At 53.3% G+C, this 25,247-nt stretch overlaps 1 protein-coding gene across 6 annotated transcripts in view; it reads right to left on the bottom strand.

The window, feature by feature from the left end:
* The window catches only part of HDAC4 (histone deacetylase 4), a 301,426-nt gene that overhangs the window by 106,970 nt on the left and 169,209 nt on the right, over window positions 1-25,247 (bottom strand). For all 6 annotated transcript variants that reach the window (XM_044380446.3, XM_044380448.3, XM_048213944.2 and 3 more), the window contains one exon: window positions 10,137-10,381. In XM_044380446.3, coding sequence (XP_044236381.2) covers window positions 10,137-10,381 — 245 coding nt within the window. The remainder of the gene's footprint in view (window positions 1-10,136; window positions 10,382-25,247) is intronic.

Here is a 25,247-nt window from a genome sequence, read left to right on the forward strand (position 1 = left end):
TTTATAGAGGCTGATCGTGTTATGTGCCACAAAGGCCTGGCAGCAAAGGAAAAGCAGGGCCCAGCATGGGGCTGCAGTGTCAGCAACGGCCTCGGGGCAGCGTGTCAAGCAAGGCCATCCACCTGCCTGTAATGACCGCCTAGAAACCAAAGCGGCTGGTTTGGAAGCGGTTCCTTCCGTCAGCACACTGACTGGGTGCAGGCAGGTTCAGTGATGACGCAGGACTTTGGGTGGTACACAGCGCCAGCTTTCCCAGTAACCCGGCTTGCAACAACCCGTTAACCGTTGCCTCAGGTGACCTGGAACCCCGGGGCCTGGGGCAATGTCTCTTCAGCCATCTGGGACAGGTAATAACGAGAGCAAACCTCACAGCTGGGCTCCTGGTGCCATAAAACCAGGTTTCCTTACAATTTGATCCTTCTCTCTGCAGGGAGAAGACACACTCTCAACTAAATAACTCGTAGGACTCTAGCCTACCCGTGGAGACAGCACAAATCACACTCAGATTTCATATCTATCCACACACACATAAAAGTTCGGCCTTGCTAGTAAAAAAGGACACGCAAATTCAAACAAGTGTGGGGACGGTTTGTATTTTTCACCTATTACTGGAACTACCCTCTGAGGCCCGGAATCGAGAGGCCTCTGAATGCACCTCTGGAGGAAGCGCAGGTGTCCCCCTCTCCTTTTCAGAAGTTTGTGTTACATCACTTTGCTTTTACGAAAGACCTACATTAGTACCTATTTTCAGAAGAAACCTGAAGGGGATTTTCACCTTTATGAGAAAAGGTGAAAAGAACAAGTATGTGGGAAGTGTTGGCTCTGTAGCGAGCCATTGCAGGGGCAGCGTGCACCCCGAGCGGCAGGAGCACCCCCCCCCCCAAACCTATCTTGGCATCTTGGTGTCCAGCCACCAGAGCTCCGAGCTGTGTCTGTGAGCATCTGGGCTTCATCTCGATTGATTTTTGCACACTGGTTGGCAATATGCGTCCTAAGTACCAGAAAAGCCTAACAGGTGATTTTCTAGATCTGGGAACACTCCAGAAGGTCTCCATGTAAATTAGCGGTGATTGCTTCTTTGCTTTACACCATTTTGGCTCTCGAAAGTTTTTGTCGTACAGGTATGTATCAGGGCCAGCGTGCCCCAGGTGTGTGCTGGGGGGATCAGGCTTACATGGAGCATTACTCATACTCATTAGACCCTCTCAACACACAAAGGTTTACATGTTCCCTCCTCATACTCTTCCCAGGGGCATGAAGGGCAAAATGCAGGCGAGAAGCTTCCAGAAGCATGGAGTGCCACTAGCAGCTGCCCATTTGCAAGACCTGCTATCAGCTGGTCCTGGGTACTCTTGAGCCCAGATCACTTGGAAAGCAGAACAATGACTCCACCCGGGATAGAGGGGTCCTGGCCAACACCCCCTTCCATCTGTTACCCAGGCTCTCCTCAGGCTGGGGACAGACTTTGCGTCCCCCACAGCACTTGCACCCTGTTCTGTCTGTTGGGAGGTCTGGACGCAGTTCACTGCTCCAGCTCACTCTGCTTTTCTTGTTAGAAACGCAACAGAATGACTGATGGTTAAGTCAGAGGTCAGTTACTTCTGGGTTCATATTTAACCATCAGTTCACTTATCAAGACCCATCCCTAAAGGTCCATATTCTTAGAAAAGCCCAAGGACAGATTGCTGCTCACTGTCCTGAACACCCGCAAACATTAGGGAATTAAATAGAGCTCACTCTATTTCCCCACATCAGCGACATCATCCAACAGGTGGTACGTAATAGTCCTACAAGAGAGTGGTCCTGACTTGTATCCATTTGACTGGTTTTTGTTCGGCTACTTTATGTACATAGGTAAAATCAGCTCAGTAACTAAGAAGACAGTCTGAGTTTGGGGGGTCCCCAGTGCCAGTGAGGGGCTGGCCACAGGGAAACACAGTGGCGAGGTACCCCACGGCTCTAGACACTTGTGTCCCACACTTGTGCCCAGGTGTCTGCTCGGAAGCACATCAGGGGTGCACACACAGGGTCTGAACACAGAGCCACATGGCAATGACCTCACCTGCAGGAACTCATCATTAGTTCCGGACACATATCGTATGGTGCCACTTATATGAGGCGCCTGGAAGAGTCCAATTCAGGGGCTAGAAGGGTGGCTCCCAGGCTGGGGGGAGGGGGGGCGGGTAGTCAGTGTTTCATGGGGACAGGGTTTCTGTCTGGGGAGGTAAGAAAGTTCTGGGGATGGAAGGTGCTGAGAGCTGCACGACAGGGTGGGCATACTTAACGCCACCAAACAGCAACTCAAAGATGGATAAAATGGTAAATTTCACGCTATCGTATATTTTCCTGTAATACAAACGTGAGCCAGGCTTAGCGGTTCCTCTAAGAGTTAGACAGAGAGCTGCCATGTAACTTGGCCATCCCGAAACCAGGTATCTCCAAAGAAGAACTCAACGCAGATACTCTGGCAGAAGTGCGTGCACAGACGCTCGCCCCGGCAGACTCACCACCACCAGAAAGTGCCAACAGCCCAACTGCCAGTCCACGGGTGGATACACAGACTGAGGAGTGGCCACGCCGGATAGCATTCGGCCCTAAAAAGAAAGGACGCGCGGACACAGCTACAACACAGATGAGCCTTGAGAGTCTCGCGCTGAGGGAAAGAAGCCAGAGACGAAGAGCCCAACGCGGCAGGACTCCGCGTACGCGGCCCACCCAGCGCGGGCAAGCTCAGACCCAGAAAGGAGACCGGTGTGGCCGGGGCCGGGGGAACAGGGAGTGTCTGCCTAATGAATGCACGGTTTCTTCTTGGGGTGATGGCAATACTCTGGAACTACAGCGTGGTGCTGGTTGTACAATACTGTCAATGTACTAAACTGCACACTTTAAAATGGTAAAGCATAAATTTTGTTGTGTGAATTTTACCACAGTAAAAAAAGGAATGAGGAAAAAACTAAGTGTTTTCCATAAAAGAGAAGGAAAAAAAACTGAACAAATGTTTCGTATAGGGCAATGTCCATCCCCCCACGGGCACTGCTGCCACCTGCTCTGCTCTCGGACGTGCTCACGGAGCCCGTACAGAAGCACTGGGACAGCGAGTGGGAATGAAGCACAGAAGCCTCGGTCCCTGCTACGCGCTCCATCCTGCCCGACCAGCATCAGGAGAGCGTCCCGAATCGGCAAAGGAAGTGAGGGGCCATTTCAATCATTTAGAAGAACCCGTGGCTCGCGAAGAAGGGCAGGTCCAGTAGATACCTATTTGATTACACACAGAACGAACAGCCAAATGACAGCATCCGATGGACATTGAAATGGTCCCTTGAACTTCTCAAGACTACTCACAGACCAAAAAGAAAGAACACGACGATAGAAAAACAGCAAAGCAAATGATAATTAGCAGCAAAAAATGAAAACAGTCAATAAACATATAGAAATATGGTTACCTACAATTGAGGAAATACACACAGGACGTGAGACAGAATGGAAACTGAATGTGAAGAAGGGCCACCAATACGTGAGAGTGCTGGGGCTGAGTCGTGGCGCTGTGCCCCTGGGAGGCGCAGTCCCTGCACGGGTGCTCCCTCCCCACTGCTGGGAGAGGGAGGACTGGCGGGAGCCTGGAGGGGGGCGGTGCGCCACCCTCTGGGACAGGTCGCTGAGTGCCGCCTGTCCTGGTTCCTGCTGCTTTCCTATCTTGCCTATGGAATCAGCAAGGGGCGTTGGGGGGCGGGTGAAAGACAGAGCTAGACCAACAGACACACGCTCACTCAGGACGAGCACGGGGTGTAGGGGAACACATGGCATTAGGGGAGCACTTACCTGGGGTTGGCAGTTTCATATCACTCTGTGGACGAGTGCGTGATACACGCACGAGGATGCTAAAAACATGCGAGAAACTGGAAACGACCTTAACGGTCCAGTACTCAAGTGTTTTTGGTTATTTAAATTCATTATGGTTCATTGTGAGGCTACAGTAAACTGTTAAAATCATATTTTTGAAGTATGCAATGATAGAGATGTTAACAATAAATAAAACACACGTCAGAGTACGATCCCAATCCCACAGAAGTCCACACACACGCAAATGGCTTACACACTAGATGACAGGGACTCACTTCCAACATAAGAGCTTCCCTAGCTCCCAGCACTGGAGTAACATTTTCCTCTTTGTCATCTCCAATTATTCAATAATTAACGGTAACGACATTTACGATCACAGAGAGATTTTTTACGTGCAAACATTCCTTGTGAAAACGGCGGTTTCCGGACGCCGACACAGGCCTTGCTTCTCTCCCACACAGGATGCAGGGGTCCTGGGGCCCAGGCCTGCCTCTCCTCCTAGGGACACTGGGGCCTCCTGGGGTGCAGCGGGTTTGCCCCTCGACAGGCCGCACAGGAAGGTCTGCGGGGACAACTCTGTAAGGGACCCCTAAAGAGGAGGTCAGTGTCCAGGCAAACGTGGCATTCCCCCCACTCGCCTCTGAAGACCACGAACAGGGACAGAAAAGAATGTTTTTGAAAAGAGATACAAATCCACAGGAACAAGAGTGCAGAAAGGGCTGGACAGCAGGTTTCTAGGAGGCATTCTGTAAGCTGCAGAGCACGTGGGTGAAGAAAGGGCCCCTGACGCACGAGGCCGTGGCTGCCACCGGGGAACCAAGATGACAGTCACTCTGGTGGCGCCCGTGTCAGTGGCAACCCCCACTCTACTAGTGCTCACCACGTTCCGTCAGCGAGGCCGAGTGCTGACAAGTTCCCAATACAAAAATAAATTCGTGAACAATGAAAAAAAAATACATTTATAAAAATATCACTGCCCATGGATGGAGGTGAAGGAGACACATGCCTGAACCCAGAATCACGGCCAAGACGGTGACTCTGGCTGGTGCTGGGAGTTTCCAGTGTCCAGGCCCACAGCCCTGTCCCCTCCTCCTCTTCACGGTGCTCCTGACTCAAGTCAGTGAGTGCCATCCCGGTGCCCAGTCCCCTCCGAACCTGGCTGGGGTGTGCTCCTGGAGAAGACTACTGCACTTCGAGCCCCCATTTGTTGCATGCCCCTCAACGTCCATTGCCTTGGGTATATTTCCATATGAATTCTCACTCTGGCCTCAAGACCTGCCTTGGCCAGCGGGCAACGGCCATCTATGATTTGAACTTCTGCTTAAACATACTTGCCCTCCTGTGAGCTTGGAACTCTGAAACCGGCAGATAGCCCAATAGCCCCTACCTGCCTGTCCCCCCACCAGACCAGAGCGTGAGGTCATTACAGGTCAGCCAGCCACCAGCTGGCCAAAGCTGATCACAGGAGTGTGAGAGAACCCACATCTGCGGAACAGCTCAAACAACCCAGCAAACGAAACAACTGCTGTGCTAAGCGCCATGTCAGGGCCGTTTGTTACACAGTCAACTGACGGCCGTCTTCGCGGTCCCTCTGAGATGGCGGCTGTCATTCCTCAAGCAGGAGGGGCCTTGTGCCGGCTTACAGGGTGCAACTATTGTCCTTTTTGCATTAAATGAATGCTTACATCAGAGATCCTGCCCTAATGACGTACCACATTCAGATTTCAGATACCTTAAAACATAAAAATCACGTTATCTCATCATTACACTTAAAAACAGCGTGTGTGCAGCACAAGACCTACAGGACCGGGAGACTGCACGTGACCACCGGTGTTCGTCCGCAGGGAGAAGCACTTGCAGGCTTCCAGACTGCAGGATGGGATCTGCATCGGGAACACAGGAACCAAGCCAGCGCGAGAGGAGGAAGAGCCAAGAGCTGAACCGAAGGGCACGGAGTGACTGTGTGGTGTGTGTAAGCAGTACGCAGCCACGGACACAAGAATGGAGAGCCCGAAGAGTTCTTTCATCGGAGAGCAGCCTAAGTACTTGGAAGCGCCCGAAGTGGCGGTGTCTGCAGGTGCCTGAGGGATGGAGGGGAGGAGAGGCACGTCTTTCCTGCAAGGGGACTCACCGCATGGGATCTCTCCTGGAAGGGCAAAGCTGGCCATGTGGAGACAGGGAGCACAGACCAGAACAGACCTCAGGCCTGGGATCCTGGCGGGAGGCAGGGGTGGGCAGGCTCCATTACTTAATGTTATACTATTTTTTTATTTGAAACATTAGAAACATATTTCTTTGATAACATTTTTAAAAATTAAAAATAACACAACTAACCGCCAAAGTGGTAAATCTAGTTAATAGTCTTTTAATCATGTATGCAACTCCAGATGATGAAATAGTTAACGATTTTCTGGGCGCACACACTCACCGCCCCCAAACTCACGCTCTCCTCTGCCTCCGGGATGCTGCTCCCCTGGGACCCTCTTGTGCAGAGACCTGACTGTCCAGGACAGAAGGGGACAAGGTGCCCAAATCAGCCACGACCAGCAAAGAAACAGCATCAGGGACAAGTGCGACATTGAGCACTGAAACTTACAAAAGATCTTATTTACCTGAAGTTAGCAATTTAAGTTATAGTTTAAAAACTATTCCTTTTTTAATTATAAAATCCTATGCAAATTCACTGATGATTTAATGACACAAATCAGACTGTATTTTCAAGAAATCTGACAAACACCACTGCCAAATGTCACCCACAATATGAAGGCTTATGAGGAGAGTTTCAATCATCCAAACAGAAGCCAAATGACGTAATGACACAATCAGAGAGGTCAGACGGCTTTTAGGATCTCCATTTTACATGAAAAAATAAAACAAATGTGGGCGTCTGGGTGGCTCAGTCGGTGAAGCGTCTGCCTTTGGCTCAGGTCACGATCCCAGGGTTCTGGGATCAAGTCCTGTTTCAGGCTCCCTGCCCAGTGGGGAGTCTGCTTCTCCCTCTGCCTCTCCCCCAACTTGTTCTCCCCCACAAAAAAAAAAAAATAAATAAAATCTTAAAAAAAAATAAAACAGATGATTAAAAATGCAGAGAACAGGTAAACTTGAGATTCTTCCTGAAATTTTGAGAACCAGGCCTAGAGCTACATCTGTGAGAGCCACAACTGTGGAGCCATGCCTGTGGGGGAGGCACATCTGTGAGAGCCACATCTATAGGGAAGCCAAATTGGTGCAGGGGCCACATCTGTAGGGGTGTCACGTCTGTGGAAGGGGACAAATCTGCGGGGGGCCCACATTTGTGAGAGCCATATCTGTGGGGGTCACATCTGTGAGAGCCATGTCTCGGGGGGCACCATCTGTGGGGGCCACATTTGTGAGAGCCACATCTGTGGGGGGGCCCACATCTGTGAGGGGAGCCCATATCTGTGGAGGGCACATCTGTGAGGGGGCCACGTTTGTGAGAGCCATGTCTGTGGGGGAGCCCACAACTGTGGGGTGGCCCACATCTGTGGGGGCCACATTTGTGAAAGCCACATCTCTGGGGGGCGCCCACGTCTGTGGGGGGGCCCGCATCTGTGAGGGGACCACATGTGTGAGAGCCACATCTCTGGGGGGGCCTACATCTGTGGGGGGCCACATCTGTGAAGGGGCCACATTTGTGAGAGCCATGTCTGTGGGGGGGCCTGCATCTGTGGGGGGGCCCGCATCTGTGAGGGGTCCACATTTGTGAGAGCCACATTTGTGGGGGTCCACATCTGTGGGGGGTCAATACTGTGAATGCCATGTCTGTAGGGGGGTACCATCTGTGGTGGCCACATTTGTGAGAGCCACGTGTAGGGGCGCCATCTCTGTGAGAGCCACATCTGTGGGGCTCCCAACACCTCTGAGAGCATCGGCCCTGTGGGTGAGGGGAGCTCTCGGGGGACCCTGGCACGAGGAGCACCCCGACAGCCAGGTGCTCCCTGCACAGCGATGTGGGACCTGCTCGAGAGCTTGCCGGTGCTGAGGTGAGGACTCAGGAAGGAGACTCTTCCATCTCCAAAGAAGTGACATCAAGTCCTAAATCCCCAGGTGGGGACACAGACAGGGGGTCAGGGAGGCCAACCCACCCCAGGCAGAGGCCCTGGGCAGGTGGGAAACCTGGCCTTGCCCTCAGGCAGCGGCACCAACCCCTCTCAAGGGTCTTCATGGCTCTTGCTTCCTTGTCGACCCAATGACCCCTCTCATTCACAGGACTTACTTATGTCACAATTTCTCCTTTTCTAGTCAAAGCTACCAGTTCACTTGGCACATATATCTTTCTCAAGTCCCAGGTGGCACAGAGGGGCCACCACCGCCAGTTCGGGTACGGTCTTCTGGCCGCATGCTGTGTACAGGGCAGAACGCAGCTCCCGAGTTCTTTCCCCATCCAGGTGCCAGGCTGGGCCTGCAGGGCAGCCAGGGACAGACGCGAGGCCGTGCGTGGGTGGGGCTGCACAGTGTGGCACCAGGGTGGGGGGCACACTGGGATAAAGGACCTCCAAGGGCACATGGGGCCCTGGCCGTGGCAGGGGGTGTGGCCTGGGCTGGGCGGGCGGGCCGTGTATGCTGGGTGCAGGAGAGCCAGGAGTCTGTTCTCGGGGCTCACAGATAGGGGAGGCCACAGCCTCACAGACAAAGTGAAACAGGCAGCCTGCTGAGGGCTCTTCTCAGTCACTGAAAAGCCTACAGATCGAGGCCACTACACGGGCTATAGGTGGTCACCAGGAAGAATGCCAGCAACCCGTGACTTCTGGTTGGCGAGCGACCATCTCCCGAGACCAATCAGACAGACTTCTCTCTGAGCTCCAGACACCAGGGGCACAGGGCTGCGCCCCACCAAGTGCACCCGGGATGGGGCCCACGGCAGGACGTAGCCTGGCCACCACACAGAACAGCAGCCACCAGCAGGCCCACGTGTTGGGTAAAGGAAGGCCACGGCACCTGCTCCTGTGGACCCCTCTGCTGCCCGCTGCTCCACCGCAAACCCAAGGGCACTTGTTAAAAAGCAAAGCCTCACTATGGCTGGTGGTGGGCCTGTGTGCACGGAGGCCAGTGCCGCCTCTGACACGGGGCCCCCGGGCTGCTGGGAATTCTACCGTCAAAACGACACAGCATGGACTTCCAGCAGCTCAGGGAACCATCCCCGCCTTGGCTTGTCCTACGCCCACCTGAGGCGGCGGCCAGGTCAGGGTGAAAGCAGCAAAGGCAGCGATAGCAGACCCAAACCTACAAACACTAAAGCAGCGGTCAGAAGTCCCACCTCGGGCACTCGGGCTGTTCGCTGTGGGGGGCTCTGTTGGTGACAGAGGCCTAAGCCTCCTGCCCGTGACCATGTGAGTGAGCCTGGAAGTGGGTCCCGCAGTCCTGACCGTGGCCTCATGAGGGACCCAGAATTGCGGCCACCAGCTCAGGAGACCCTCGTTCAGACCCTGGAAACTATGAGATAACTTATGTTTTTGTTTTGTTTTAAATGGCTGAATTTGGGGTATTTCATTACACAGTAACAGATTACTTCTACGACCTGGGTTTTCTGCTTTGTTTTAGGGTGGCTACTGGAGAATGTAACATTACCTTTGGCCTTTTAATCCGCCCGCCTGTATCATGGGATGGTGTTGCTCTTCGTGGTTCTAAATACAGTGGAGCACATCCCACTCCCAGGCGGTCTGTCAACAACGTAATACAACTTTGCTACCTGTCCCCAACACATGGTTCTTTCCAACACATTTAATTTTAACCCTGGGGTCAGACTGAGCATACAAAGACTAAACACCAAAAGAAGATCTGTAGTTTCTTATTAAATTTAAATGCAAAAAAATACTAATATCTTTTTCCAACTATAAGGGATCAATGAGAAAAACTAAGAAAAGACAAGTCCCAAGAAGAAAATAAAAATGCTTTGTAAATACAGCACCCAGAGGCGATGACTGCTAATATTCTAGTCTTCCTTCTCGCTGGTCATTTGTCTATTTGGGGACACAGCTTGTATTTTTGGATGAAGGTAGATAACAAGCACATGCCCTCTTTTAAGTCCGCTCCTGCACCAGTGACTTTCCCACGATGCGCCACACGCGCCACAAGTTACCCAACCAGCGTGCTGCCGCTGGACTCGCGGGTGCCTGGCAGTTTGGTCTCGGCACGGCGAGCGGCACCCTGTGCGTCATCGTGGGGTCACGGCCGGTTGCCAGGAGCACGCCTTGGCAGCAGCCCTCTGGAGCCGCAGGGAACCTGGCGTCTGGAAGGCTCCTGCAGGTGCGCAGCGGCCCCGCCAAGCGACTTACTTTTATGTGCTCGTGCAGCTGGGCCTCGTGCTGCCGGGAGAGCTGCTCGTGCTGCCTTTGGAACTCGGCGATGAGGATCTGCCTCTGGAGCTGCTGCTTCTGCTTGAGGGCCAGCAGCTCCTGCTGCAGCTGCTGCTCCCGGAGGGTGGGCTCCGCCACGGGCAGCGCAAACTGGTGGTCCAGGCGGAGGTCCATGGGCACCGCCGGGGGAGCGACCTGCAGAGGCAGCGCGGAGGCCACATCCACTGCGGGAGAGAGCACAGCACAGAAGCGCCGGTCACTGCAGCGGCACGGTGTCCCCAGGCCGCTGCCCCCGCCCTCCCCCACGCCACCGACCCCCGTCCGGGGGTGCCGCACGCTCGAGCACAGGTGACACTCGGGACGCCTCTTCCCCCTCTCTCGCCGGACAGGCTCACAACGCAGGACCCGGGGGGTGTCTGAGGCCTTCCTCTCCTCAAGTGCAAAGACCGCAACACTGAGGGGCAGGTCAGAGCAGGATACACCCCGGCACAGACGCACGGCCCGGCCTGCCCTCCACCACGAGAGGCCCCGACGCGGGCCCCGCGGCTGTCCTGACGTCATTTCTGAAAGTCAACAGAGAGAAAGAAAGAACATGGCTCTAAGGAGAGCTGAGCGCCAGCGAGGGGAGAGGCGGACTGGCCTGTGCTTTTCTTCAGCTTTCTCACGAAGCTACTAAGGACTGTGTGCAGCAGCCACAGGACAGCGTGTGCCCTGAAGTGGTCCAGCTAGACGTTTCCATGGAGAATGTGTTTACCGAGCGCAGCCAATCGCCGCTGCCCCGGCTCGCACGCACAAGCACATTCGGCAGGCTCCGGGCTTCTCTGCTGCCCAGAGAAATGGATTTTCTTCCCAGGACCACTGTGCTGCCGAAAAAAAGCTCAAGTGATTTTGATTAGAAACAGAAGCTAAATCAATCTTAATGCTTACAAATCGGATACCCAGTTACAGCGAGGAAAAGCATGCAGAAAGTCTGAAATCACGGCTGTCACAGAAGAGGCTGCCGTGCGTGCTCCTTTCACAGCGGCTCCACGTTTGCACGCACAGCCGTGCACGAAGGCCCTGCCCGTGAGCGCTGCCCAGAGACGCCGCTACAGTGCTCCTCAGACTCGCGACGAACAGCCCCTTGGGCTCTCCTCACAAAATTCCCTCAAGAGTGGCCGTGGTAGCCCAGCACCTGTGCTCCGCAGCACACTGCTGCACACAGGCCCACGAGCCCCCCCTCCCTTCCAGAAAGCTCCCCCACAACCTGCTCTGGGCCCACTTCTTCAAGTGACACACACCAGACCGGGGCTCTGGGACAGGAGACTGAGGCCTCAGGTTCTGAAGAGCCCAGCACTCAGGTGGGAGACCAAACCCAACAGACACAGGCCACCAAGGACCTGTTCCTTGCCGTCAGGGCCCCTCTGCCCGCACCCTCTGAAGGTCGGGCCACGTTATGCACCTGACCTTGTTCCAGCGTCTCCCGACCAGATGCCCTGGCCACACGGCCCTCCAGTCTCAGCCATCACCTAGTTCCTTGGGAAATCTGTGCTCTGTGGCCTCAAAGCCTAGATGTTCTAGTAAAATGGCCCATAAGTGGAATCTCCCCTCAGGACAGAACATTTCTGTGGTCATGGCCCAGGTAGCGGGTGCCACGCTGGCCATTCTGATGAGGCAGGGCTGGGAAGCCCTGGGTCCTAGTCACCTGGCCTCTCTGAGCCCCAGTGTCCTGGACAAACACAGGGTCATCATGGAGCCTGCAAGGCAAAGCTCATAGACAGAGTCCAGCACTGCCCGGGATGGGTCCTGGGTCCTCAGGCTCCTTGACAAAATCACAGTCTTTCCCACCCCCAGGACCGGAAGCCTCTCCAGCTGCTGTGCTGGCCTGGAGCTCCCCGAAGCCGGCAGGGCCAGGCTGACAGAGGCCCCAGGGCCTGGAGCAGCTTTCCTTTGAGGGCCGCCTCACCCTGGACCACATGACACAGAGGGAAGAGGCAGAACCAGCCAGAGGGTGGTAGGAAACTACTCCAGATCTGACGTCTTCAGAAAGTACCCGACTCTCCTGCTCTTTGAGCCCTAACAAGGCCAGGGTAGATGCCGGGGGCTGCTTGTCTTCCGTTTCTTCTCCAATCAGTGAAACGCAACCCCCCAACTGTTTATGTGTATTTCTAACGGAGTCTCAGGCTTGATAGATCAAGAGGGTTTTATTTGCTATTTACGCGAGATAAATCGACACAAATAAACTGTTTTCATGAACAGGACCAGGGAGCTGCAGCATCCCACTCAGCCCACCGCACGTGAGCTGGTAAAGACTGGATTTTGTTAATTTCTCTCCTTGATTATTTTTAGTATGAAAGAGAGAAAAACAGGAAAACCATATAAACAGCACCGGTCTTATAAAACCTCAATATTTTCCCCACTTGCTTCTGACTTCTTTTAAGGAATAAACAGGAGGGCAGCTCAGTGAGCAAACCCAGAGAAAAGGAAGCAGGACTCAGCTTCTTACAGGAGTTCAGCTCGTGCTCTTCTTTCCCAAAGGGGTCTATTACCCCTTGTCCACAAGTGTGACAGGGCCAGACACCTCCTAAAACATCATGACCGTGGCAGCTAGCAGGCTTCTCACCCTGTGCGTCCACAGGGCAGTAGGAGGCGGTTCCCAGGGCCCTGCTGCGTGCCTGCCCGCCTCGCAGACGCAGGCGAGCTACAGGGCAGGCCTCCCCCGCTTAGCCGGCCTCTGCTTTCTGAGCACAAGCGTGACTGTGTTTCTGGGTTACACACACCACACGGGCGCTGCGCCACGCAGCCTGCGACCGCTGGAGGGAGAACACGCGACTCCACCCGCACCAGTGAGAACGGCCCCCGATCCCTCCCACTCTGCTTGCCTGGTTGAGCTGCCACGTTTCCGCTTTAGGACGGAGCCACGGAGAGGGAACGACGTAAGCGCGCTGCCCTGCACCTGGCAAGCTGCATCGCTTCGTCTGCCCCAGGGCGGGGTGGGGCGGGTGAGACCCCCGTGCAAGACGGGCCAAGATGAGGAAGATCTTCTTTCTAACAAGGCCATCCCTGACATGCTGGCCAGAAGCCCCAGCTGCTGCTCACTCTGGCTTCTCCTCTCCTCATTCTAATTGTTCACAAAGGGGGTCAGGGACCACCTGATGCTGAACATAAAACACCCTTTAAGGGATCCTTTTTGTTAACTTCAAAAATATGATAGGCCGAACTTTTCTCCAGACAGGTGCCTTTGCTGAGGAGGCGTGTGGGGCCCGCTCTGTGCCGGGCGTGGGGCCGTTCCCAGGCCAGCCTGTAGCAGGCCCACAGTGAGAAAGCAGAGCAGAGACGGCTGCGGGCCGGCGACAGGGCTGGGGAAGGGTCCACACAGGGGCTGTGTCTCCATGAGCCACAAGGCAGGGCGTGAGCGAGGGCCTAGGGGTCAGGGCGTACCTGGACAGTTGTGGGGACACAGGTTGAGCAAATCCGAGGACAGGGCTGGGCAGTGGGCCGTGCTGGGACAGGCTGGGCCGCAGAGGGGCCGGCAGCGGGGTGCTGGCCACGGGGAAGCACAGGTGGCAGGGAGGGCGCTGCTGGCAGAAGCAGCCTCGGGTGGCGGGACAGGCTGTGCCCAAGGTCCCTTCTCAGTAAGGGGGCAGCGTGGGGGGCGCATCCCCACCACATCCAAGCTGAAGTTCACTCTGTTTCCTCAAACGTTTCCCAGATTCTTTGGAGTCTGGAATCATGGGGAATATTGCAGGGAAACACTCCCTGGCGGCTTCCGCTAGTCCTTCCGCAGGAAGCTAGAGGATTGTGGGGCAGCAAGAGGCCCGCAGATGATGTGAAGGGGGCGTTCGCGAGGCATGGAGGGTGAACAGCCGGGGCACGCGCTGACATCAAGAGGATGGCATGCTGTCCTCACTGTGACATGTCTGCTATATTCCCCAGTTATCAGAAAGGGAGGGTGTACTGCCTCAGTTTACCATTCTGAGGTCGCACCTAAAACTTCACTCTTCTGCTAAAGAACGTGAAAAGCAGAGCAGACGGAACGGACAGCTAGTCATGACCCACGCTGGCTACGCCATAGCTGGCTCCTGCCATTTCCCTCCATCGGAAAACAATAGTGTGCTTACAGGTAGACACGAAAGCGAACACCAGACCTGCCACGGGACAAGAAGACCCTCACGAGGCCTCCTGAGAAATGCCACCTCCTCCTGGCGCACGACAGTCAGGCGGCCAGGGGACAGGGGAGGCGGCCGGAGCAGAGCTGTCCCCAGGCCCGCCCCGCATGCCAACTCGAGGGATCACGGCCACAATCCCCATTCATCCCAGTCACTGGCGGGTGCGTCAAACAGGACTCGTACTATTTCTGTATCAAAACGTATTTGAAATGCCATGAGTTCTCAACAGAAGCTGCTAGTGCTTCTGACCCAAAGCGCCCTGAAGGAAACAATACAACCTTCTCTACTTAAAGAATGCGGCATCAAAACAAAAAAGCCTGTATTCTCATGAATATTTTATGTGGACTAGAAAATTGCTTTTATAGGTTGTGCCTTGAGAAACATATTAATACAATCAGACTCATGACGTTAGTAAAAGCACAAAGACTATATTCAGCGTTTCAATACAGAACGGCAAGCCTGTGCTGTGAATTACAAGTTCCCAATCAGAAACAGAAAAAATCTGTTAGTCTCTCTGTTTTTAAATAAATGACCATAAAAAAGGACACTGTAATTTTCCATTACGTGGGTCAGGTCCTCTTTCCTTAGCGCCACTTCATGCCACCGTATAGACATGAAATAAAGACAAGCACTATTCTCTAGAAAATGCGGCCAAAGTTTAGGGTCTGTTCAAGTAAAGAATGACTCATTCACATCTAGGGGAAAAGAACAGCTATTTCAACTATGTAACTATGGTCTCCTCTTACTCTGACATTCTGTCCACGTGTGAAGGGGGAAGGGCTGGAGATGGGGTGAGGGGGGGACAGAGGGAGGGGGCGTTTTGGGAATGTGTAACTTATTTCAAGTGTTTTCAGTGTTTTACCTTGGCCCACATCACGCACGCTGAAGAACACAGCCGCCAGGGGAGAGCGAGAGTGATGAGCTGAAGACAGCCACACCCATCGCCTCAGGAAGAATCAGACAATCGCCCCCAAATTGCATGCCTGCCCCTGGCCCCAACAGCATTCTGGCTTTGCCGAGTACCCCCTGCTTTTCTTTATGGTTATACTATCCACACGTGTGTCCCAAACACCTCTTCTTTCGCTGGCAGTCGTGAGCACAAGAGAGTGACAAAGGCTCCCAGGAAGAGAGAAAACTCTCGAGTCTAGCCTGCCTGCAGCGTCTAGAACAGTTGGCAAGAGCGAGCTCTGTCTGGGGCGAGGTCACGAGTGGCCCCCGGGAAGCCACGGGCTACCCCCATTGTGGCAGCTGTTAGGGCAGTCTCATGGGCCAGAACTGTCCCAAATTCCTGCTTCTACGGTCACTGTGGCCGGCCTCCAGTCCTCACATCTGAGCCACCAAGAAGGCCCCATAGAGAAGGCGTGTGCTCAGGTGAGTGAGGTCGTAGGGCAGGGCATGGAGCAGGACAACATGGCCCAGACAGCTCAGCACCGAAGAAGAGTCTGGGCAGGCTCAGCGGCTGCTGTCCACGGCCGGGGGTGGGGGAACAGTACAGGGTGCAGGCGCCTGTTCCAGAAGCGAAGAGTTCCTGTCCGGCCAGGCGGCCCGGGTCTCCTGCACAGCCGCCACCACAGGGCCAGCCTCCTCATCCTCCAGGGCGTTCCCTGTCTCTGTCCCAGCCCGCTTCCCTCCTGGCTCTTCCTCTTATTCTGCAGGAGCTCCGGCCCCAACCGCGTCTTGAAGAGAAGGCATGAGGAGATAGAGCCTGCTTGTTCTCATTTTCCCCTCAATGTACCACTAACTTCGGCTGCGCACAGAATTCTAGCTTGAGAACATTTCCTTCAGGATCATAAAAGCACTGCTCTACTGTCTTCTTGTTCCCAAGATTGTGACTGAAGACTGTAAAGCCATTCTAATTCTAGATCCTTCGATGGGATGTGATTTTTCTCTCTGGATGTTTGTGAGGTCTTCTCCTTGTCCCCCGAGTTCCGATAGTGTGCCATCACCCAGCTGGGGGAGGATCTTCTCCAGCCAGTGTGGGGCGCTTGGCTTCTGCCCTCCCACTGGAACAGCCTTGACTTACTCTGTTGATTTCCCTTCTCCACTCTGCTTCCAAAACGCTTAGATTTGGTAAATCTCCTCAAACGACCCTCCAGTTTTCTCTTCCATTTTCTCCTACCTTCCTCTTCTTTGTCTTGTGCTCAACATTATGACCCTTCCTTAAATGGATATTCTAACCTTGTCACTGGGCTTCCCCTAACTTCTGCTATGATGTTTAGCAGACGACTCACAGGGCCATGTTCAGAGAACAAGGACCCCTGAATATCCAATCTTACAAGCCATCCTGTTCTGACCCTGTGGACAAGTCAGCTTTTCTGGGCTCTGAGGACTGTCTGCCTCGCTTTTATCTTCCCGGCCACCGGGATACGCCCTGCGTAGGAGCGGAGGCACAGACCCTCGCCGGAAGCAGCCAGCAGGGCTCAGGGCTGAGCCTCACCGGAGGATGCGTGGGGCTGGCACTCACTCGGACTCCCACCTGTAAGACTTTCCGCATCGGCCGGCCGTATTTCCCCGGGGGGGAGCCTTCCTGTCTCGGCATGGAGGGTGAAAGCGAGGCCTTCGGGGTACGGAGTGAGGGTCTCTGCACGCCGCGCTCCTCACCAATACAGTAGTTCATGCCCCTGCTCTTGTTACAGTGTCCACGTCCTCAGCTCACTCGTGTCCCCAGACCAGGGCCTTTTTCCAAAGGAAAAAACCTCCAGCTGGCCACCCCCTGAGCACCGCAGGGAGGACCTCCAGGAGTTTCCCACATCTGCCTCAACATCCCTCTCAGCCCCGCCCCAGAGGGAGAGGCGCTGCTCTGGAGGTGGGTGTGGGGCGCATGGGGGGGGCCTGGCTTTTCCAGGTCCGCCAAAGCAGCCGTGACAGACGCACCTTCTTTCCGACTCCCGTCACAGGTTGCTCCTGCTGTTCCCTCTTCTGTCACCCATGCTTGGGGCCTATGACCTTTCTCTGGAATACACTGGGTTAGACCAGCTATCAAGGCGTTTTTTTCTATATTACTTCAGAAAATATCTCTGCACGAACTCTCAACCTTTATGGAGAAAATGATAAAACTTTATCAAGAGATGTTAGAAAATGTCTTAATAAATGGAAAGATATATAATATTTATGGATAGAAGACTCTGAAATCAATATATTAGTTCTCTCTCTCAAAAAGAAAACCACAATCAAATATCATTTACATACCCAAGTACATTAAAAACTATTTCATGATATTATCAAATAGCCACAAAGCATTTCTATGTTTTAGAGAATTTCATACATGTTTTTTAAACTTTATTCAAATCAAGACCCAACTAAGGTCCATACATTGTGCTGGCTGATGCATGCCTTAAATCCCTTTTACTCTAAAGGTTCCCCCTTCTTCTCCCTCCAGCACCCTCTCCAACCTATGGGCTGCGGACACTGGTCATCTGCCCCGTGGAGTCTGCCCTGCTCCAGACTTGGCGGGCCACGCCAGGGCTGCAGGTTAACACGGCTCCCTGGCCTGCACACCCTGTGATCCGGAAGCGGGGTCTGGATGCATGGTCAGACGCAGTCTGACGTCCCCGCACGACCGTCTCCACTCAGAGGTTCTCCCGCTCAAGGAGCTGTGCGTCTCCACGGCTCTTCTGCACCGACCACCGCTAAGGCGAGGTCATCAGGGTTGTAAGGTGTGCCTGCCCAGTGCCACCCTGGCCTCTTGATTCGCTGCCTGATTTCTGTAATGAAGAAGGACCCTGAACCAACCTTCTTCTTGCCCTGACGGTGTTTGGAAGGAAGACAGGACAAGTGCCTGATTTTCTTCCTTTATTTGCGAATTTTTAAAAATAACGAGTTGGCCCCCAGCATCCTCCATGTGTGAGCAATGAGGAAGGGTTCTGTTCTTCAAGATCAAATAAACAGAGCCCACTGCAGTTCGGCTCGGACTGCGCTCTAACGGGAGACCCCTCATTGAACCGGGAGGGCCCTCCAGCGTGGCCCGCAAGCCACTCCGAGGACCGCCACAGCCCTCGTTCTGCTATAACGAGGCGTGCCGGGAAATCCTCACACACCGTTTGATCCCTCTACAGAATCAGACGTTTCCCTGAGGAGAAGTGGGTCCCTTCAATAGGAAGCAGTGTTCAGAGACCACAACCTGCGTGTGGCCCGCATGTCGTGTCCACGTAAGCTCTGCTTGGGACGGATATGTGTCGTCCCCGGGGTTCTTATGAATTTCAGGAGGGAGCAAAATTAGATACACGTGTTCTACCTGCCGTCTCGCTGTGGAATTCCAGAATGCATAACCTATTAAAAATATCATTCAAAAGGACTGAATACACATAATCAAGTTCCATTCAAAATACTGATTTATATGGATTATCACTTTCCCCCAAAGTGTTCTTAACTGGATTACAACTATTCTATTTAACACCGTGTTGTGGGGGTGTGTGTAAAGGGGAGATGAAGTGTGGAAGTCAAGATTTTAAATGTGAAGATTTAAAAATATTCTGTAGGGAATGCATCCAGCACGGGCCCCACCTCAGCTTCACATGTGGCTAAGCCTGTAGTTTATTTCTCTGTGCCCCATGTAGATGCATATACGCAACGCCAAAGAAAGAAACGTATGTTAACAATTTACTGTAGTTAAATTATGCTTGAAAAATAAAATGATTACAACACAAGAAGAGGCAGTTTTGTTTTATATTGTTTTGTTTTCAATTGACATCAAAGTGTAAAGAAACAAACAGAACACACGGAGGTATTTATGGGTTTTTACAGACGTATATATATATGCGAAGGTTTTCTAATCTGGTGCGGGGCAGGGAGAGATAGGCACCCTATGCAGATCGTATTAAAGGTAACCCTTAGGGGCGCCTGGGTGGCACAGCGGTTAAGCGTCTGCCTTCGGCTCAGGGCGTGATCCCGGCGTTACAGGATCGAGCCCCACATCAGGCTCCTCAGCTAGGAGCCTGCTTCTTCCTCTCCCACTCCCCCTGCTTGTGTTCCCTCTCTCGCTGGCTGTCTCTATCTCTGTCGAATAAAATAAAATAAAAATAAAATCTTTAAAAAAATAAATAAATAAATAAATAAATAAAGGTAACCCTTAGAATTGTATTTTTTGTGCATGTGATTTCCTTGCAGGGTTCTAGAAATCAAGCAGGCAGCAGCATACACTTAGGCCCTGGTTTACCCCCTGCTTCTGCCTTCCAGCCAAGAAGGGACTTGATGACTCTTCCACATCAGTGAGAAATCTAGGATCTGCCCCTGCTGGAGGCGGGAGAGGATGTCCTGGCGGGCAAGCCTCGAGCTTCCCCCCTCAGCACCAGGGGATCGCAGGTTCGGTGGGATGAACCTGCCCAGAGGCTACACGTGCCATGTCATGTAATGTGTACAGTAAGCAACTCCCCAGGATACTGTCCCCATCGGGTGGCCGGGCAACCTTTAGTACAGACAGTCTAGGCAAACATGAACGGCAACGCGGAACTGGAGCCGGGCCGCAGAAATGCGGGGTGGAGCCGACGGGCTGCAGGCCACCCTGGGCGGCGCTCAGGCTGGGGGGTGGCAGCAGCTCTGGGACACGGTGCATGGCTGATCGGCACCCCGAAGCCTGAGAACCCAGCTCCGGAGCTTTGTGTGAATGCCCGCAAGAGCGCCTCCCGCGCCAGGGAGCTGCCTGAGCCCCGCCTCTCCCGTGGCCCCAGCTTGGGTCTTGGTCACGACCAAGGCCAGTCTTCCCTGTAATTACTGGCTCACTCGAGCGCTCCGCCGTTCAGTGCTCTCCATGAACAAACTCCTGTTCCTGAAAAGCTCCTGGTGCCGGGTCCGCCACAGGGTCAGCCCCACAAGGCTCTGCTCAAGGCTGAGACAAAGGCCCCAAAAGCACAGCCTCCCGACGAGCACCAGGAAGACAGGTTTAAAAGCACAGCAGAGCCACGTGTCGCCTGCTGCGCACAGAGATGAAACAGCAAATCTCTGATACACTCTCTTCAACACCAAAGACAAAAAGCTACAGTTAACACCAGGGGTGTGTTTCGCTCCACTGTCTCTTTATTCCCCTAATTTGGCATTCTCCCTCCTCACTGCCTCTCCAAACTAGATGTTTCCACGGTCTCTCCCTGGCAGAAGGTCCGAGATCCACCAGTGCACCACTATGGCATGGACTCGGGGCCACAGCCTCTGCCACCCCGAAAGGGGTGTCCCCTCTGCCGGCGAGGGGCTCCCCATGGCCTGGCTCCCTCCGGCAAAGTCCCTCCTGGCTTCTCGGTTGTCTGTTGGCAGCAGAGAGAACATTCCGGCAGGGAAGACAAGTCTGTGGAGCTGCAGGAAGGGTTGGTGAACGCACGCCCTTCCTAGCCACATCCCAGCAAACCACTGTGGGAGACATCAGGGCGTGAGATGAGGCTACTTCTGAGAACCAGCTCTGTGGTCTGCAGTCCCAAGAACAGGGCACCACTTCCAAGTAAAGCTCAGAGAGAAATCCACGCCCCGGCTGCTGGGATGTCAGCTCAGAGGACGCCCAGCAGGGAGACCTGGGCTCTCAAAGTGTCCGCAGGAGGGTCAGAACTAGGGCATGCAGACGGGGGCCGTGGTGACGGCGTGGACTCGGGCTGCGGGGCCTGGGAGGAGGCCCCTGGCTAACAACAGCACACCTGCTCCTTGCTGGGCAACGTGGGCCAGTGTGAGAAGCGCGGACACGCGGCCGGTGCTGTCCGTGCAGGAGCAGGACACCCCTCAAACCGGTCCCCCATCATGGGGGCCGTGCAGCTGAGACTGGCAGCCAAAGCGAGGAACGGGCGCCTGGGAAAGGCGTGCAGAGCCAGGCCCACCCTGCCTCCCATGCTCCTGAACCTGCTCCCTGGAACGTGCGCCCAGAAGGCTTCTTCATGGCAGGATGAAACGGAGCAGCCCGCAGGCCGAGAGCGAGTCCCTGAAGGGGGCCAGCTCAGCACTGGGTGTGCACATGTCCGCACAACCCAAGGCAGGGTCTGTGGAGGAGTGCGAGGAGCACGGCGGCCCGCAGCCAGCGGAGCACGGGTGAAGCCACCTGCAACCCTAGCGCCAGTATTCCAGATGCAGACCCGTTCTCATCGGCTCATTGGCCCAGCCACTCTGCGGACCTCGCTGGCAAGCGCTGTCCTGCAGGAGTGTCCAGTGGCCGGCTAAGGGGGACAGGGATGCCCTAAGGGGCACAGCTCTCTTCATGGGAGTGGGGACCTCCCTTTTTATAATCAAGTTATTTCTAGCAAAATCAACTGTAAAGGATAAAAACGTATTGACCATGCAGAGCTTTTGGAAAATTCCATCCTGCACTTCAAGCGGCAGTGAAGCAGTGTGATTGGAAAGCGTCACCACGACAGATTACACTTTCAAGATCCCAAAGAAAGGACCACAGCAGCGAACTTCCTTCTCCCAGATTTATGAATCAGTACAAGTTGTTCATTTTTAGGCTGGAAACCCTGTTAGTGAAATAGACTTGGGGTTTTAGACACAAATAGATGGGGGTTGGCCATCCACGACCATCTTTAGAAGGGGTATGGTCACAGCGTGGGGGACAAAGGCATAGACGCACCCAGGCAAACTGATACCAGCCCATCCTCGCACTACCCACCACTCACCTCAGCCCAGTGTGACCTGACACCGTGCGTCACATCATGTCCCAGGAGTGCAAACAAATCCTGAGTGGAACAGCCCACCTGCTGGCCAAGGCTGCCTCCCACAGCAGGCCCTGCCCCTGCCCAGGCCGGGCCCCCTGCTCTGCACACCTGCCGTGTTCACGGTGGCACAGGTGAGGGGTCCCGGGTACTCACACGCCCGGAACTACATGGAACTGTCACGTCAGGTGATAGGAACAGGGGCCAGAAGCACCAGAGCATGACGGGGCCCCAGAAAGATCAGAGTGCGTGGACTTTCTAATGCAGAGGAGAAAGGACTCAGCCTCCCGCATATGCTCGGCGCTGCGTGCTGATCCCGCGGCAGCGGCCCCGGGTTACACCAGGCCTCCCTCCCTCCAGCCCACCTGCTCTCCTCCCCCGGGAAAGAAGTGTCAGGCTCCTGTGGCCCAGGGGGACAAAGGGAAGAGAATGAAGACAATGCAGCAGAGTCCAGGCCCTCTTATCTCCGCACAAACCCGAAGACCGTGCTGCCGCTACTCCCCTCCTTGCCCCCGCCCCTGCCACCAGCCCCGCTGACTGCACAGACTGCCCGCTCCAGGCCCCTCTCCCGGCCACGGGTCACCGACGGCACGGGGTCAGCGGTCTTGCTGTGTGGCCTTCCCACCTCCCGGCCAGGCCGGGGCACAGCCTGCTTCAGTCCTGGACGTCCTGGTGCTGAGTGTGCTCCTAACCGCGAGCCTCCGTTTAGGTCAGAACTCTGCAGAGGCAATACTGGAACATAGCTTGCTGAGAATTTTCCAGAACTGGTGGAAGACAGGAATCTGCAGATGCAGAAACACAACCAAAGCAGGAGAAAACAAAAAATAAATCAAGATAATTTCAACGTGGAACTGCAGATACCAAAGAAAAAGCTCCGAAGACCGTGAAATAGAAGTGCAGGTGTCCTATGAAGGGAATGAGGTGTCGGCCAGGAGACAGTGACCCACCCGAGCACAGGCAGAAACAACGTCCAGCTAGAATGATGTGCTCAGGGAAACTGTCTGTCAAGAGCAAGCACGGAATGCATACAGACGCATTTCCGCTTAGAAGTGAAGACGGTCTGAGAACTCGCCAAGAAGCCTTTGGTTAAGGGAAAAGGTGAGCAGACAAGCAGACACGGGATGACGGTGAAGACCAACCCAAGCAGCCACGGCCTGAGCCACACAGGAACAAGCACGGCATGCACGCGTGGCACTGGGCTCAACGACAAAATATCGGGCCAGCGGCAGGGACGGAGGCGTGGCAAGAGTTAGTGTTCTAGACACTTGCATAGCTGAGCACCTTGGGGCAGAAAACACTGACTTCAGACATTCTACGTTCTTACAGTCATGGTTCACACTCACTGCTAGAAACAGTGTAGAGTTTCCAAAGCAGCAGCGGTCCACGATCCATCAGAGAGAATGGTACGGAGGAGAGAGGACCGTGGCTGCTAACCACACCCACACACACCACACACGTGCATATACCACACACACACAGGGGCACACACACCACACATGTGCACGCACACAGTACGTGCATACACAACACACGAACACTCCACACACAGGCACACACACGTGTGCGCACACACCACACGCGTGCACACCACACGCATGCACACACACCACACACACTATATACGCACACACAACATGCACATAGGCCACACACGTGTGCGCACACACCACACGTGTGCAAGAGCACGCGCACACAGCTGGGTGTCTCCTGATGGAAAAGCACACCTCATCTATAAAGTCTTGCCAAAAATAATCACGTCTGAAACTGATCAAACCTCTAGGTGTGACTACTAATTTACAGGACACACAGGCAACAGAGGTCCATTTTAAATGACAAGATGGGAGATGGGTGAAATCAAGCAAAATCTAAAACACAGGGAACTGCACGAGACAAGCCACCTAGTATCTTCAAAGGTGAAGCTCAAGGGTCAAAGCCGATCAGACAAAACAGGTGGGGAGCGAACGTACGGATTAGCGGGAGACTGTATGAGACACGCCAACCACCAGGTGTGAGTGTTCACTGGACCCCAAGGCAAACGGCTAACTAACTACATATAAATATAAACACCACCAGAGACATATACACACTGGGTGAATATCTGATAGAATTGTTAATCTTGTCTAAATACGAAAATGGCATTGTACTTGGGTTTAAACCACAGTCCCCGTCTTTTAGAGAGACAGGCCCGTGTGGCTGCAGATAGGGTGACGCGGTGACTGGGATCACGAGGGCAGAGGTGGTGAGAAAGTGAGGGCACAGATAAGACAGAGCTGGATGTCCCCAGGCACCACCCAGGTTGGCTGACGGGAACAGCAGGGCTCCTCCTAGTATTTTCTGCACTTTCAAATGTATCTAAAATTTTCTGTGATACAAAGTTCATTTTTTTAAATTACATTTCTAAATATGGGTCAAAGAAGAGATCACAAACAGCCATTTAAAAATAATTAAGAGGGAAAGATAATGAAAGAAGGACCTAGAATAAGTTGTGAGCTTCTCTTATCGTACTCAGAGAAAAATCGACAGCCTTATATAGTCACGCTTGACAATAACGAGCATTACAGACTATAAGCTAGATATAGCTCTAAGAAGTTAGAAAAAACACTAGAATAAATGCAAGGAAAACAGACGGAAGGAGATAATAACTACATAAATGAAATGGAAAAGACCCATTACATACATTCTTTAAAAAGACCAATAAAATAGACAAACTTCCTGGTGAGAGTGCTTTAGAAAATGAGAGAAAGGTACAAATTAATTGTAGGCATGGCAGAGAGTGAAAATATAAGAAACTACAATGAACAGCTTTGGGCCTATCTGTTTTAAAACCTACATAAAACAGACACATTTCTAGAAAAATGAAACCTTCCCAAATTGATAAAAAATAGAAAATAGAGCAACCCTGTAATCACAAACTAAACTGAACCAATACTTCAAAATCTTCCCACAAGGATCATATTAAAGATGGCATTCCCAACCTTCCGACTAACTGATCATTCAGTTTTAAAGAAAACTTCCAAGGGAGCAGAAAAATAAAGAGCACCCCGAGTTCACGCTATGAGGCTAGGAGGAAACCTGGTTACAGAGACCAGGCAAAGACAGCATACAAAAGAAAAATGATACTCTCCATCATGAACATAGCCTCAAAAACCCCAAATAAATTATTAGCAAGCTTAATCTAGCAGTCTATAAAGAAGATAATCGACCAAAATAAGTGGTATTTTAAAATGAGAAATGCAACATCTATATAGAACAGGTATAAATGAAACCCACTGTACTAATCATGACCATCTTTATAGTGAAAACACGCCCATTACGAAATCCAACAA

Source organism: Ursus arctos, unplaced genomic scaffold, assembly GCF_023065955.2.
Source record: "Ursus arctos isolate Adak ecotype North America unplaced genomic scaffold, UrsArc2.0 scaffold_1, whole genome shotgun sequence".
In the NCBI taxonomy this organism is placed as follows: Eukaryota; Metazoa; Chordata; class Mammalia; order Carnivora; family Ursidae; genus Ursus; species Ursus arctos.